This window comes from Vigna umbellata, chromosome 11 (assembly GCF_029865625.1).
Source record: "Vigna umbellata cultivar VRB3 chromosome 11, Vumbellata_1.0, whole genome shotgun sequence".
Taxonomy (NCBI): domain Eukaryota; kingdom Viridiplantae; phylum Streptophyta; class Magnoliopsida; order Fabales; family Fabaceae; genus Vigna; species Vigna umbellata.
The window spans coordinates 1,904,235-1,921,380 of NC_142175.1; the positions used below are offsets into that span (position 1 = coordinate 1,904,235).

Sequence of the window (17,146 nt, forward strand, 5' to 3'; positions counted from 1 at the left end):
AATGAATGTGTGACGTGGCCTGAGGACAGTATTGACACGTGTAAGGCCACGTCACACATTCATTAACGCCGTTTGACGGAAATGATTTATTTGCATCAAATTAACAAAAATAAGGACCCAATTGAGACGCCAAAAAATAAAGGGACCTATTTCAAATTCTGAACAAAAATAGGGACCTATTGAGAGACATTAAACCTTTATTTAAACCATTCAACAAATAAAAGTAGGAAAGGTGAATTTTGGGTTAAATTGAACCAGGGGTTGCAAGTAACTGTTAAACATCCTTTTTTTCACAATAAGGCTAACAAAATCAGAAAATTTTCTTAGTATAGAATAGGAAAACCGAGTATTGAATTTAAGGAATTGGTTCATATTATGTTTATATTTGTATATTTAATATTGTTAAAAACCACAAAAAAAATGCAATGGGGAAATTAAAAATATGAATGAATGAATGAAACTATCTTGAATAATCTAAATCTATGACAAATATAAGATGCAGAAGAAGCTTAAATGCCCATAACAATAATGTATTATATGATGCAATGCATGTATAGAGATTAAATGTTAGAACTTTCTACAGAAACTATAACTCCGTGTAAAACCTATTTTTTAGTGGAATGCTAATGCAGATGCAGGTGTGCTAATCCTAGAATGGACCATGATATAATGCCTAAAATGCAGTGCACATACTAAACCAGAGAAGTTAACTAAAAGACACAAAATAAGGCTAAGGTTGACAACAAAAAATATGCTAATCACAAGATGATCAAATTGAATATGCAGAAATTGAAAGATACAAGAAAGAAAAATACAAAACCAGTGTCCTCAAAGATTGTAGAAATCAATCATCATAGCAAAAATCAGAGTTGATTATTACATCTGTCTACCTAATTGAATCTCAATGTGAACCTTTTGAATAAAACAAACCCACTTTGGGTCCTGTAGTTCCCATTTCGGAAACTGGAATTGTGCACGTTCCCATCCAATCATTCAAACAAATCAAAGTAATTCACTTCTGATTTCACCATTCCAGAGTAACGAAACTAAAACAGAGGGCTCTAAGAAAGTAAAAGTGAATCAAACACTAATTTGCTAAAAGAAAACAAAGAATTGTGCAAGAATTGAACAACCACGACAAAACCAAATTAAAGCAAGAAAGACATTAAGATTAATGCATTACCCAATATGTTGAAAACAACCAAATTTCGTCGATAATAAATGTTTTTCGACAAATTATCGACTATTAGAAATCCGTTAATAATAAAACTATTGGTAAATAACAGTGTAAAATTGAATGAGAAAAAAAAGACAATATAGAGAATGAACTGTGCATTGTATTAAACTTTGCATTGTATTAAATTTTGAAATAAATGTGTAAAAACGTTACACTGAGTTCTCAAGGTTGCTTTGTACTCTTGAGTATCTTCAATGGTTGCCCTCTATACCGTAGGTCAAGAACTCCTACAAAGGTTATTTTGCACTTATTGTTATTGGACTCTTGCTACTTACCAATGTTGAACTCAGTATAATCGAAACTTCTCTCGCACACGAGTCTAAAAGGAAGAATTATTCTATGAAGAAGAAGAAATGGAAAGAAAGGAAAAAAAAAATTCACTATTTTTGTGTCTACTCTCAATTTTTCATGTCTACATTTTCTCATCACCGAAGACCCTGTTTTATAGAAAAGGGGAAAAACAAAACTAAATCTAACCCTAATTTGTATTTCAGAGGAAGAACAAAACTTCAGACCTAACCTTGCTCTCGATTTTGATTTACAGACTTCAAAAAGTAGCACGTCAAACCTTCTTGACTCAATCCTAGTCACGTGTGCTTATTGGTTCAGTAATTTCTAGCACCTTTGGTCCAGGTTTCAAGCTCTTCTTCTCTCACTCAAACTTAGCTCGCCTCAATACGGTTCCCACGACTCCTATCTTTGAAATGCACAAAAGTTGACGTCTAGTTAGGTTCACTGTTAACCCTTACTAAAGCTGTGTATTTTGATGGGGCCTGGTCCACTCTAAGCATTGATGGTCCAAAGGCTTAGTTGACCAAGGTCGACCCCTTTTAATCAGCGATTTTTCTACAAAACTTAAAATTAGACAAGGGTTAATGTAAAAAATTGCAAAACAAGAAACCTATCTCAGCAAAATTCACATTAAATTTTATTTTTATTCTGACTTTTCTAAAAGATAAAGACAATTTATTCAAAAGAGACTCTTAGGTATTAAAAACACAAAATTAATCACATTTTTACAAAATTACTATTTTTACATCTTAACTAAATTCTAACCTGATTCTAAAGATTTATAAACAAATAAATAAAAAAGTAGTTTTTATGAAAGAAAAAGAACAAAAACACCATAACCTATAAAGTTGGAAGGTAAAACTTATTTTGAATAGATTTTAAAATTATCTTTGCAATTTAGTGCTAGACACTATTTGCAAGGATTAAACGTTCTTCAGATAATGTTGAACACTTCAGGATTTTTAGAAGTGTTTATGATGGCATACCCCCTAATCATGACTAAACACTTTCAAGTAGAATTGAAGTTATTTGTGGAAGTTAAGCCTAAACTCTCTCTCTTGGACCATCTTGGGACTATAAGGAGCTGCTAAAGTAGGAATAATTTTGGGCCTTGTATTTTGGACCAAGTAGTCTAGGATTTGTTTAGGCTTTGTATTATGAGTCAAGTAGTGTAGGATTTATTTTGGGCCTTGTATTTTGGGTCAAGTAGTGTAGGATTTTTGAACCACTTAGGTCAACAAAAATCAAGGCCCAATGTTGACCCAATATGGACATCCATAGTGAGTTTTGACCAAGTGGTCAAAGTTTTTAACCTAGCTTGGTGGACAAGAGTGTGGGACGTCCCACCAATTTGAGTATGGCCATGTGTCATGTTCTCATTGAAGAACATTTCCCATAATTAGTGGTCACATGTCACTCTAGGAATGAAGAGGATTTTCCATAGGTAGTGACCACATGTTCTTCTCCTATTGGAGAAGATTTTTGTTTTCGTCTCCAAGTTAGGTCAAGCTAGTGTTTTCAAGGTTTTGCTTCTGCATTTTAGAGACATATTTAGCTTATATATAGAGGTGTCCTCCATCTTGTATTTACTTTTGAATTTAAGTAAAGTTATGTTACCATTTGTCATAATACTCATCTTAGGTCATCAAAAGCTAGAGCATGCATCTGGTCTCCTCTAGCCACCTTCTTCTAGAGTTGGTCTAACCTTTCTAAGAGCACCATAAAATACCACTCCATCACCATTAAATCCTCAAGGTCCTAAGCCACCTTCTCTATATCCCTCCAAATCCGACATCCTTTGAACCTTTTCACCATAACTATAGCTTCTCTTTTAGCTTTGGCCTAACCTAGCTAAGGAGGTTGTTATCATTTGGTATCAAGAACTTTGGTTTTATAAGAGCTAAGTTTCTTGCTCCTTACTTATCCTTTAATTTTCGTGAGGTTAATGTTATTTCCTTAAATTTCTTGTTATGTTTTTTCTTTACTTGTATTTATCTTTTCATGGTTCTAGTTTCTTGTTTTCCTTTAGAACCATTTGACCTTTTGGCTTAGGTTTCTTGTTTGATTATGTGCTTTTAAATTTTTTCTGGGTCCTTTGTTCGTTTTGGTTTGGTCATATCACATATTTTGGGTCATTTTGATTTTCAAATCCATCTTTGTTGTCTAGAATCATGTTTAGTCCTTTTTAATGTCATTTCTTCTTAGTTTACCTTTTAATCCTTAAGGACAAGGATTACCTTAAGGAGGGAGGATTGATGCAGGATCACATATTAGTTTTAGAATAGGGAGGCATAAAAGTAGTTAGTTGTTAACGGTAACTGAACTATATAGCAGTTTCCGCATTAAGGGATATGTATTCTTCATTCTTTTGTCAGAAAATGCTCACTGTACACACTACAAAATTACAAAGTCAAATAGTGTGTAAAACTACATTATTCTGTCTAATATAGTATTTGAAGAAAACATAGTTCGTTTCCATTCAGTGATCAAATTTAAGGTTTCACATCCCAAGAAAGTACACATTCGATAATAAGCAAAACGTATTGACATTGTAGATATAAATTCATTTGGCCCCTAGACATATTCACTGCACTAAGTTTTCCTATATCAAATAGAAGATACAATAACAATACATGAAAAATAAGTCTTGGTTACATATTTTGTGTTCTTAACAATAATAAGGAAGAACCAATCTGCTTGAGGAACAGTGTAATTGTCAACATCTCAATGATAAACATTTCTCATACTTCACTCACCATCCCAGAGTTCTTCAATGTTCTTATAGGGACCATAGGTATCGTCAGTAAAAGATGTGCCCTTAATTAGCCTATCCTGCATGACCAAATTCCTTGTGTTAACTCAAAAAATCAAGCTTTAAAGCCACTTCTGGCATTACAATGCTATGGCACACAAGCATAATACAAGGTAGTTGAAGATGGTAAGGAATAGTTAAAAGTATCAGCAAAATCAAGGGTTTTGGGAGGGTGGGAATCAAATGAATGAGGATCATGAGACAATTGAGGATTATTATGTAAAACTAGAAGCCACTCGTCTATAAATAGTTTTTGAAAACAGAAATTAAACACACCTTTGGTAAGGTTAATAAAAAATCTACCTGCTAAATTTGAAAAGTTTTTGAAAACTTTTCATTTGGCCACTAGACAAATTCATTTGGCCCCTAGACAAATTAGCCATTCGTCTTTAAAGCTAGAAAAAGTATTTGAAAACTTGCCTGCTTAATTTGAGAGAACTTGGCCATTAATTCTTCGGGAATAGACCAGTCAAAGACATCAAAGTTTTCCTTGATCCTGGACTCAGTATTACTCTTTGGCAGCACACTATGACCTGATTGCAATCCCCACCGAAGGGCCACTTGAGCTGGTGTCTTCCCCAGTTTCTCTGCAGTCTCTACGACAACAGGATTCTTAAGAATCTCACTTTTCAGATTCCCTGGTGAGCCTAGTGGAGAGTATCCCTGAAAATAAATTTGTCATATATACAAACAGTTAGAATGCAAATATCAGAAGAATAAAGAATGGTTGTTGAGTATAAACCAGATTCATTTTCAACTAGCCCTGTAGACAATTTCGCCAAAAGTGATCATTTTCTTTTCAAGTGATAGTTTATAGGAATAACATGCTTTTATTTAGGTGAAAATACCAAGAAATATGTATCACACATTCCATACTTACTGATATATGTATTCCTTTGGATTCACAAAATGCATGCAACTGTGGCTGCTGCCATCCTGGGTGCAATTCCACTTGGTTAACAGAAGGAGGCACTCTTGCTACATCCAACAAATCTTGAAGCTTCTTTGAAGAGAAATTGCTCACTCCTATGGCTTTAGCCTTGCCAGAGTCATAGAATGCCTCCATTGCTCTCCATGTGCCAGGAATGTCTGTTTGTTCTAGATATTCTCTCTTGAATCCAACTGCTCCACTTTTCGTGCGGACTGGCCAGTGGATCTACAGCATAAATCAATTTAGTTTGTATGAAGGAATAGACTCAAGAGAATACTGAATGAACAGGAATGAACCCCAGATAACCAGAGTCAGCAGCATTGCATTAATGAAACCATGGAACTTTGTTCAATTGAGAAAGCCTTATTTATAAAATAATGCTCACATTGTGCTTTTGGACCCTCTCTTTCCAAGAGACAATATCCTAACGGTTGAAATCAATTTTGTTATGGTATTATTAAGTAAGCTCTATAAGTAAACTCACTTTTTAATACGGTATTAGAGTTTATAACAATAAAATTAGTTAAACTTATTGTATCATTCACTGTCAGATCACTTATAGTATCTAGCCTCATATATAAGATGTATATACCTCTGAATAAAAGGATGTGTTGAAAATTCTACATCAATTAAAAATAAAACCAAACTTACAATCTCTAAGTGAGCAGATTTGAGAGAATGATTTAAGTCCAAACTCACTTTCTAATAAAAGATATCAATAGGTGTATTGCTAGTTTGCTACACTTCTTTAATTTGAATGTAGCAGTTAATTTTCACCCAAATCGCCAACCCAAATTCAAATATCAGTAAACATAATGCAAGCTTACCAGATAGAGATCAACGTAGTCAAGTTGCAAATCGTGTAATGTTCTATCCAAAGCTTTTGGTACATCTTCTGGAGCATGATCGTTACACCTGAAAATATAGCCAACAAAGCAAACGATCTCCTCTCAGCAACCAAACACACAATCTTTTCCAACATTCTCAAAATAGAACGCAATCAAAAGACAGCAGACCAGAGTTTGGAAGTTATCCATAAGTCCTCACGCTTCACCACACCATCATCAAAAATCTTCTTAAGTGCAGAACCTATCTGTAAAAACCGATATTCAGAATAAAAGGTCAATTAGCTTCCCAAATTGACCGAGAGAGAGCAAAGGAAATGTTACAAAATCAATAATTCAAAAGATAAAATAAATGAACCCTGAATTATAGAAGTTATCGATTTGAATTATTATTACCTCTGCTTGATTGTCATAAACTTGAGCACAGTCAATGTGCCTGTATCCAACCTGAACAACGGTGACCCGACACTAAAATCAGTTATCACTCTCACATAGGAAAAATTGAAAGAACAAAAAGGTTCCCAAATCAGATAAATCTAAAAACCCCATGCTAAATTTTATTTCTCTAGTAATATAAAATAACACCACTATAAAAATTATCATTTCACAGAGCCTCATTTCTTTCACTTCAAATGTAATCCGTGGTAAAAACAACTAACACCATAGGACAAAATGAAGACACAAAATGTTGACAAGTTATTCCATTAACAAGAGACGTGGATATGTTGTTAACACTAGACCAGTTAAATAAGTATACACAAATCTATCCATTGAGTAACACAAATTGGGTAGATTGTACTATTGAACAAGGGGAAAAAAATTAATTGGAATAAAGTTTTACTTACCTCAATGGCTGTGGTGAGAGTTTTTGCTACAATTCCTGGTTCGGCTTGCCATGTGCCTAACCCAACAGAAGGAATCTTGGCCCCTGTGTTCAACTCAAAGAATTGAATTAACTTGGCCATTTTTTTTCTCAATAATGATGATCACGCTGAAAAATATCCTAACACTAGTTATGGGTAGTTTCACTATGTTCTGAGTTTGATGCAATTTATGTATTTATAGGCAAAAACATGAACATGAAGCAGTGAAGGGCAGACAGTCTGCAGTTGGGTGAATTAGATTTGCTGTCGTAAGTTTTATTATTATCCCGTGCAATCAGACAAGAAGAGTCGTTGGATGAGAATCTACGGTTCAGGTTTTGTGTTGTGTAGTGTATGTGAACCGTGGGATGGTTATTAATGGTTTGAATGAAGTGAGTGTGGGAATAGGAGAAAGACGTAACTGTAGGGAGTGAAGACTCTGGATAGCGTAAAGCTGATATATGCACACACGTCATATAGGAAGTGAGAAAAATCAGTGTTAATAGTGAAAAAGGCACGCCTTTAATATGCACAAAACGGTCACCAGTTTCGTACTTGTTATTCAAGTTCAAAATGACTTGTATTTTTAAGACGTCGATGGATAAATCTGTGAATAAAATAAATATATTTTATATAAAATTAAAGAATAAATAGTTAATTTATTAAAAATTAAAACTAAAAGTTTCTCAATATGAATAGATATTACTTATATTATTATAAAAAGAGGATTTCTTTTTTTCGTACAGATTTTGTTTTTTATTTTATTTGTAAATTAGAATAATTATTTTATCAATTTCACTCTTCAAATGATTTCTTTTAAATTTAATAATTTTTATTTGATTTTTTATTTTCTAAATTTTAATTATTCTTTTAAAATAAAATAATTATTTATGATAAAAAGTTATCTAAAAGAAACTAAAAATTACCTACAATAAAATTATAAAAATTATTTAATTTTATTTTGTTGATTATACTAATAATAATATTATTATTATGTTTTATGTTAAAAAAAATGTGAATACATGTGTGCATACAATTAGCACATATCTTTCTACTAGTTATTATAAATAAAATGAATAAATATGTTGTTGGTCATTTTAGTTTTAAAAATTGGAATTAGTTACTCATTAATATTTTAGACTAATTTAAGTTTTCATTTTTAAAAATACGTATGAATTTAGTTTTTTTAATCAAATTTTGTTAAGTTTATTTAATGTTTCATATAAAATCTCGGATAAATAAAGGTCTAAAAAATAAAGTAGTTTTGAGATTTTGAATTTTTATTTGAAAATTATTGTTCTTTTGTAACAAATATTAAAGAATTTCGCTAAAACCATAACGTAATTAAAATTTTCCTTTCAATATAGATATTACAATTTTCAATATTAACTATCCAAATCCAACATGAAAATAAATAGCTTAATACAAATCTTTAATCCCTTTCACATATACATAAAGACTTTAATCAAACTCGTACTGCAAACCCCTCTCTCTCTCTCTCGTAAATTACATTGCTTCAATATCATCTGCATACCTATTTGAGCTCCCATATAACACACATTATACGATCATCGCCATAGGCACAAACAACACAAACAAATATATGGGTGAGTGATACGCTGTCGTTGAAGCTATCAAATTAATACTACTTTTTAAGGCAACTCCAATATTGTTAAGTAGTATTCAAGAAAGTAGATAGGGTTAAAGTAAAATTGAGTCGTCTCCCAATGAATATGGAATTTCTTTTCAATATTTGACTTTCACTAGTGCAATCAAGGGAAATGACATCGGCTATTTTAGCTTATAGGCACCGGTTCTGCAACCGAGGCATATATAGGCGAAGTAAAAAGAGTAGGTTTTTTCCCTAGGTTCGGGACCGAAGCATAAGGGTTCAGATTCTAGCTCGGTTCACAGACAACCGAGGCTGAGTGTTTTTATTTTATTTTTTATTTTTAGTTCCAAATGGCACATCCATTTGTCCAGACCGCAAATGGACGATATGCAATTTTGCTATATTGGATATTAGAAACTTCTTTGATTGCGCCGAGTAGAAAAATCACTGTCATCTTCATCTTTGATGAAGGTTTTAAATCTGGCGAGGCCACCACTTCCACTCCCAACTTTGACAATAAATGTAATTGTGCTTCCTTTTCCAAGGCCCTCGCTCTCAATCCATATGTGACCTCCCATGAGGTTTACAAATTTGAATCAATTTTGTGGAGGAGTCAGACTTAATAGATGAAAGACAATCATTATTTACGCTTATTGTAATAAAATCCATTTAGCATATTGAGAATTGAGAGACTGCAACAAATTCAAAATACTATTCGATGATGTTTCCCCCTACCTTTTACAAATTGCAAGCCCAAGACCTGCACCACTACTAGAGGAGGATTGATATTCCTGTAGAACAGAGAAACCTGTAGAATAGAAGAAGAGGATGATTGTGCGTGAATCGAAACCTATAGAACAGAGAAACCCAAAAAACCCCCAAACCTATTACCTTACCTACGTCCCCGGCAAGTATTTCCATCAGCGTCACATCTCCTGACTCGCCGCCCAATCTCGCTGGAGAGAATCACAGCTCATCAATCTCCTCTACTCAGAGCCGTCGCGCTGCGTTTCATCGCCGCTTCCACCTTCACGCCCTACCACCTACGTCGTCAGCGAGTATTGCCATCAGCGTCATAGCTTCTGACTCGCCGCCCAATCTCGCCGAAGAGAATCACAGCTCCTCGATCTCCTCTACTTGGAGCCGCCGCGCCGTGTTTCATTGTCGCTTCCTCCTTCACACCTTGCCAGTAAGTCGACGTCTTTGACAACGACGGTTGGTGGGTGGACGAGATCTCCATGACAAATGTCGTCTGGCAGCGCCTTACCACCACGCAACTGCTAAATTCAGAAACTTTCATTTAAATAAACGAATCTGCAGTGAAGAGGGGGAATGCGAGCAGCAAGGGAGGCGAGCAGTGGTGGAGAACGTGAGCAGTGGTGACGGGGTGCAACGGAGGAGGGGCGACCACGGCGAGGGAGGCGTGACGAACGTGGCGGTGGAGACGCGAGCAGTGGTGGAGATTGAGTAGTAGTGGTGGAGAGCAAAGTGCAGAGAAAGAAGAAAACTCTTCGAGTTTACGCGGGCAGTAGCACCCTAAAGGTTTCAGCACCCAAAATAATTAAGATTATATGTCTCGGTTCCCTAGGCCACCTAGGCAGTAGCACCTTGACCAAAAAGGTGTCAGAGGCTACGTTTTACTTTATGCTTTTTTTTAGCGTTATGTGTTTTGCTTTTTTCTCATAACTGAGTTAGTAGCTCTATTTCCAAAAAGGTGTGATATGAAAAGTCAGAATAAAGTCAAATCTGAAGGGTTATATGTCTCGGGTGGTTATTTAACCGAGGTAATAAAGCTATTATGCCTCGGTTCTCTTGAAACCGCAGCCTATAAGTTCGCTAAAATTGCAAAACTGCCACCGCATTTTTATATGCTTTGGTTTTCTATAAACTAAGACGTATTAGCCGTGTTAGTATCCCAATTTTGCACTAGTGTTTTATGAACATTATGCAATGCTCAAGAATAAAAGTGAGAAACTATGCTAATGAAGTTAATGTTTGAGAAATGTTTGAAGAACAAAGAGGAAACTTAGAAACAATTATGATGAAATAGGCTAATTCCACTATTTTTTCAAGATAGATTCATCATCGATTATCTATAGATCATTGTTCAATTGATTATTGTTCAAGTTTAAAATTAATTAAAGTACATTCTTAATTAATTTGATGGCGATCATGCAGTTAACCAAAGTAGATTCTCAATCAAATGCAAGACCTTTCTAGATTATTCACAATTAATTCAATCAAAGTATATCCTCAGTCAAATTCTATTGTATTTAATCATGTCTATTCTTAAATCTCCTAACCAAATTAAAAGTTAATTAATCAAAGTAAATTCTCAATTAATTATAGTTGAAATTAATACCTTTTGATAATATCTTTCCTAGATTCAAAAAGATTCGACAAATATTATCTTTTGATATTCATTGATATAGTTAAATAAGGTAATTATTTAACAATATCAAATAAAATATCTTAAGATATATTTTCTCCAAATTATCTTTTAAAATATCTAACAGATTTAAACTTGCCCAAAATTACATTTCAACCCTTTTTATTTTATTCAAAAATTGCACAGAAGTTCAGAAATCTTCCTCTAATTGCACTTTAGTCATCTCTTTCTTTTTAAAATTGCATAGGAGCCCTCAGTTGACCAGATTGGACAAGCTTTGACCATTCAATTTCATGCTTTTAAATGAATAAAATTCTAATTTTGGTTGCACAAATAAACTTTAGAACATCCAAAATAATTTATGCAAATAAGAATCACATTTTAAGCATCTTTAATTCTCAAACCCAATAAATCCAATCGTCACAAATTATCTTTAAATCAATCATTTAAGCACAAGAATCTTATAAAAAATTTGAATTTTAAAACATAAATGTGAACATAAATATGCATTCATCAGTGAGCTCTCATAATCAATCTTTAAACACCAACAAAACACTTATATGTCAGATATTAAACCTTTTCACAATCCTATCACATCAAATAGTATAACCACATAGTAAGGCTATGACAATCAATACATTGACAAACCATACATCCTTGTATAAGGAACAATGATCAACCTATTAGTTCTACACAACATTTCCACTAAAGGCAACCCATGCCAATACAGATCGGCAATCAGAGGTCCCTCGGGAATTTCCTCTTGCTCTTTTTGTACAGGATGATACAGACTTCTCGCAAGAGGATTTCCGCTTACCTCCACTCTTACGAGGAGAAACCTTAGAAGCAGTGTTGACCGTACGGGAAGGAATGGTGGACTTAGAGATTGGAGGACGAGCGACAACAGAAGTAGCTTCTCCGGTCTTCTAGAGCTCTTCTTTACAATGAGCCATCATTAACATAAAAGCTTTACCTTTTTCCAAAGCATGAAAAAGATATGCGGCACAAAAGCAAATTTAGATAAACAAACTTAAGGAAGCTTACCAAACACTTTAGTACATAGAGTGTGGGAACCCAAGAAGCCGATGAGCGTCCGGGAAGAGGTCTTTTGAGGTAGATGATCAAGCTAACTTACCGCGTCAAGTTCATCCGGAGTCAATGCGGACTTTGTGACACCCGGGCACTGACGAGGGCGGGGAGTGATCGCCGGTGCAAGAGGCATGAAGTGCAAGGGGCACAAACAAAGAGCGGCTCCTAGCAGGCTTCCAGTGGAAGGGACACATGGATGAATCGAACATACATCGGAATGAGAGGGATCTAGAGACTGTATAGGTATAAGACTATACAATTGAAGGATAGCTTAAAGGGATTGATTTGGCTACTCATATCACCAAAATGCATTTGCTTTTCGGTAGCCTAACCCATAAGAACTCCATGGTTAAGTGTGCTTAGCCTGGAGTAATTTAGGGATGGTGACTTTTTGGGAAGTTTTCCCATAAAGTGTGCGAGTGAGGACAAAGCACATTGGAAAGCCTCGTGTTGATGTGTGGGGACAATCAATATTCCCTGTAAGTTGTCGGGGTGTTACAGACTTTGCCCATGAGATCACCCTCTTAGGATGTTTGGTCTAGTAGAAATGAATTTTGGGTCGGTTATTGTCCAAATAAAAGTTAGACCGACCAACCTCCTTTATAGCACCTTGAAGAAATTTGTCTTAAATTCTTTGTAGGAAGTATTAAATAATTTAAACAAGTGTCTATCCTTTAGGTGAAAAAGACAACCAGGACTTGCTAGGATGGGGCAAGGCACAAAAATAATAAAGAAACGAAGTAGGTGTAGGCATAAGGGCAAGGGCAATGCAAACCACTGAAAATGCTTGCATGTACGCCCACCCGTTCGGGTGAAGATGAGTTGGGGCCACATTCAAGTAATAGAGAACGCTTGTTTGGAATTCTGTAAAGGGTAGACGAATGCCAGGTCGCGGAATAAGGTGGAATTACATAGAAGAAGTCGATGTCATAACTTCCCGACCGTGACAGGCCCACTCATTCCTTTTACATATGGCCAGCTTGATACTATCAAAATCTTTCGCATTGGCTAGTATGCTAACTCGACTGGCAAAATCTATCAATAAGGCACAAGTAGCAAAAAAAGGGTGTATATAGTCCTACCTCATGGCGGGCCTACTCGTACCCAGCAATGGCTGGCGGAGGAGTCCTAGTAACCCCATCCCACTCTCTGGTGGTGTCAATTTGTATTTCTACTCCTTCGTCCGCAGCATCCTCGGACGAAATAAGGGTTTCGGGATGGAGAAGCATCTCCAGCAGCATCGTGTGTCAATGATTGATCCCTTCCATCGCTGGAACCCGAGATAAAAGACCTTATTGATGAAGACGACTCCCTTGCAACGTCAGCATACCGCCGACCTTCACCAGCGAGCTCATCGGACGACCCTGAGGTAGAAGACATGGTTACTTGGAAGAAAAGGATGCAAAGATTGGTTAGAGAAGAAAGATCAGTCGAAGAAGAAAGGTAGCGTGATAGTGACAGTGACCCCACCTCCTATTTATAGCTGAAAAAAGCGGTTCCCAGAATTCAATATCAATCGTCCATCACACTTGAATCGGATGGCTAAGGGAGTTCAATCTTTCAAATTCAACGGTCATGGATCTCATGTTTCCACGTGTCCTATGATCAACGGTTAGATAACTGCACAAGTAAACATTTTCGTGCCACTTTTCAACCGATCAGCATGAAATAAACCCCTTCACTATTGTTGACAATTGCTTAGGGCTTGGGGGACCTGTGTACTATATGGAATACACCGGTCGACACCATAGCAAGAATCAACTTACCTAATTGAGTAGCCAATCAGTCAGACCAGTTCGTCGAGGCAATGCATAACAAGAATCAACTTACCAAATTGAGTAGCCGATTGGTTAGACCAGCCGATCAAGGCAATGGTTATTTATGGAAGTTATTAGGTATGCAAACATGTATTAATGGCCAATTAATGGATTAGATTGCCTTATGCTCTACAAATATACGATATTAATTGTTTATTATTGGATTTGATTGTCTAAAAATATACTGTATTAATGGTTAATGAATGAGCTTGTCTGCCACAAGCCCTATAAATAGGTTATTAATGTTCAACTAATGATACTCTTTTCTAAGCTAATTAAGTTGAGACCTTATTGAGAAACATATCTGACTTGAACGTCATAGTGTCTTTTACAAGTTAACAATCCGTTGAAGTGGATTACGTTCGCAAAGAGAGTTTGATAATCAAAATAAAACAGGCTAAAAAATTAGACAATCAGAGTTGATTAGAGAAAGAAAGGACGATCGTCTCACGACTCTTTCAACCGAAACACCTTTTAATTTAAACAACTTAATTTTTGTGTTTTCTTTTTCTCTTACACTCAGTCTCATTCTTTCAAATCTATTTTTAAGTCTAAACATAAGGATGATGAGTGAAAATTATATAGATGATATACCTCATTCACATGTAGAAAAAATTTGACCATTTAATAGGTTCCATAAAAGTTCGATTTACAGGTGTTGTTGACTCAATTATGATGTTGGTTCTCCTATTATTTTGATTAGTGTGCCCACTCGCCATGTGGTGACGCGTGAGAGTGGTGAGGATAAATTTCAGAAATCAAGTTTAGTATGGAAGGGAACAGACCGGAGCAAGAAAAGGTTTCGACAAATGTCCAGCACTAAAGCACCAACAGCCACCTTTTTCTTTGATATAAAAAACATTAACACCTTCATTCATTACATTCCTCACCTTAATCTATAGTTTTTACAACACAACCGCATCATAGTTAAGGTTTTTGACCTATTCTAAACCAAATTAATTCCTGACACATATAGGCTGGTCGATCAGCCGCTAGCACTGATCTCACTGTCTTAGCACAGTAGTCACAGTCTTGCAAAGCATAGAAAGAGGAGCTTATCTGTTTAAGAAACCACCACCTCAAAACCCTAGAAAGTTAAAAATAAAAGGTGTTACAAGGGTTACTAAACAGAATGAACATCAGCATTATATATAAATACTTAAAGGCCCTTCCTTATCTTTAGCTCGTCATTACACAGTCTTCTCTTCTCTCTTTCCTTCTCAATACACACATTCATGTGATTTTCTCTCATAAAGCTTTACAGTAGAAAAACTAAGCTCCGAGAGTGAATCATGGTTTTTACTTCCATTCCAGCTTCTTACTTTGATGCATCCAATTGGCAGCAACAGGTAAATAAAAGACACGAGTTTCTTCAGTTTGTCCCCTCCTATGGCTTCTTTGTTCAAAGGCAAAAGATTTCAAAACATTAAACAAAATATTCTTCTTACTTTTTACTTATGTATTGAATATACCTGGCATTTCATGTCCTTCCTTTCCTCTTCTTCATCATAATTAATTTTGAAAAAAGAAAATGCTACGTATTATTTCTTTCAACACTCTACTTATAATTTTTTTAATTACGTAATTCATTAAATATTATGTATTACAAATTTTAATAAGTTAAACTTTTTGTATAAAACTTTATGTGAGTATATGAAATAAAAAAAAGAAATTCAGTAAATGAGAAAAAGGATGTTTAAAAAGTACTCTAGAGAATGTTAATAATATTTCTCTTATTTTTAACCTCTATTCATTTGTATTGTGCTTATACGTTGTAGCAACCAAATAACCAACCCGGAGGCAGTGACTCCAACTCTCAGCAGCTGCTTCAACCACCACCGCCACCACTTCCGGTTGCAATGCAGTCTCATGGAGAGGGTTCAATCAGGCCAGGATCCATGGCGGATAGGGCAAGGATGGCCAACATGCCAATGCCAGAGGTTGCACTCAAGTGTCCACGCTGCGAATCCACCAACACCAAATTTTGCTACTTCAACAACTACAGTCTCTCCCAGCCCCGCCATTTCTGCAAGACCTGCAGGAGGTACTGGACCAGAGGCGGCGCCTTAAGGAGTGTCCCCGTGGGAGGAGGCTGCAGGAGGAACAAGCGGAGCAAAGGTACCGGCGGCAGTGGCGGCGGCTCCAACTCTCCGGCAACCTCTGAGCGCCAGACAGGAAGTGTCAATTCTACCAACTCGGGATCTTCGAAGAGTGAGAGAATAGGGCTTGCACCCCAAATTCCAGCCTTCAGATTCATGCCTCCATTGCATCAACTTGGTGACTTTGGAGATGGAGACATAAGCCTAAACTATGGCCTCAGTTATGGCCCAGTGGGAGGAGTAGGAGACATGGGTTATCAAATTGGAACAAGTGCTTTAGGTGGTGGTGCCACCTCAATCTTCTCTGCACCTGGTTTGGACCAATGGAGAATGCCACAGCAGTTTCCCCTCTTGGCCTCCTTGGAAGGTTCTTCACCAGCTTCTAATTTATACCCTTTTGAAGGTAGTGCTGAGGTGAGTGGATATATAAGGCCAAAGGTTTCAACTTCTGGGATCATGGCTCAGATAGCTTCGGTGAAAATGGAAGAACGTAAGGAACCTGACTTGTCAACACTTTTCTTGGGAAACGATAATCCAGTGAATGAACATTATTGGACCAGTGCTAGTTCTGCATCTTGGACACATATTTCTGGGATTAGCTCCTCTTTCACTGCGAGCAACCATCTATAAAGGCTGTGAGAAGCTTCTGGTTTTGGTTTATGTTCATGGCTTCAGTTTCACTTATCTTATTGGAGACAAGTTTTAATCGAAACTCCATAATTTTCCAAATCCCAATACGAAGAGATTTGGGCCTTGGAGCATAGTTAAAAACTAGGGATGTTGGCTGCTTTTCTTTGAATCGTAATATATTTTTCCTTGTATTTTCTTTGTTTTCCATATACTGTTATGTTTCATTGTATTACAACGTTGAACGTCGTTTTCTTTTCTTGAAGTTGAATTGCGGTATGAAGTTTGAATCTAGGACCTCATGTTAACATAGGCTTAGCCAACTACTTGATTATGTTTTCGAAATATATGAATATTATCAATATAAACTCAAATTAAGAAGATATCTCACATTTTGGGTACTCGTTAAACTGTGAGGAAAATTATAGTTGTTAGAGATTTATATTTTTAAAACATGTTTAAATGAAAGAGCTGAAAGAAAGATAGGTAAATATATGAATGTTAAAAAAATTCATTGCAAGAGAAACATGTTTC

General features: G+C 35.8%; 2 protein-coding genes and 1 long non-coding RNA gene across 3 annotated transcripts; 1 reads left to right on the plus strand and 2 right to left on the minus strand.

Moving 5' to 3' along the window:
- Window positions 1–1,319: 1,319 nt before the first annotated feature.
- Window positions 1,320–2,230, minus strand: LOC148190737 (uncharacterized). The gene is made up of 2 exons (XR_015782800.1): window positions 1,758–2,230; window positions 1,320–1,464 (listed from the first exon to the last, which is right to left on the minus strand). It is a non-coding gene; the product is annotated as an uncharacterized LOC148190737 (long non-coding RNA).
- Window positions 2,231–3,980: 1,750 nt separating this feature from the next.
- Window positions 3,981–7,148, minus strand: LOC148190738 (NADPH-dependent aldo-keto reductase, chloroplastic-like). Its single transcript, XM_088101427.1, has 7 exons — window positions 6,962–7,148; window positions 6,513–6,563; window positions 6,288–6,364; window positions 6,099–6,186; window positions 5,221–5,496; window positions 4,761–5,003; window positions 3,981–4,360 (listed from the first exon to the last, which is right to left on the minus strand). The coding sequence occupies exons 1-7, from the start codon at window positions 7,079–7,081 to the stop codon at window positions 4,277–4,279; spliced, it is 939 nt and encodes a 312-aa protein (XP_087957553.1). The 5' UTR covers window positions 7,082–7,148; the 3' UTR covers window positions 3,981–4,276.
- A 7,943-nt stretch (window positions 7,149–15,091) lies between these two features.
- LOC124830343 (dof zinc finger protein DOF3.6-like) lies at window positions 15,092–16,877 on the plus strand. The gene is made up of 2 exons (XM_047304020.2): window positions 15,092–15,235; window positions 15,665–16,877. Exons 1-2 carry the CDS (start codon window positions 15,179–15,181, stop codon window positions 16,613–16,615), a joined length of 1,008 nt encoding a protein of 335 aa, XP_047159976.2. The 5' UTR covers window positions 15,092–15,178; the 3' UTR covers window positions 16,616–16,877.
- The last annotated feature ends 269 nt before the right edge of the window (window positions 16,878–17,146 follow it).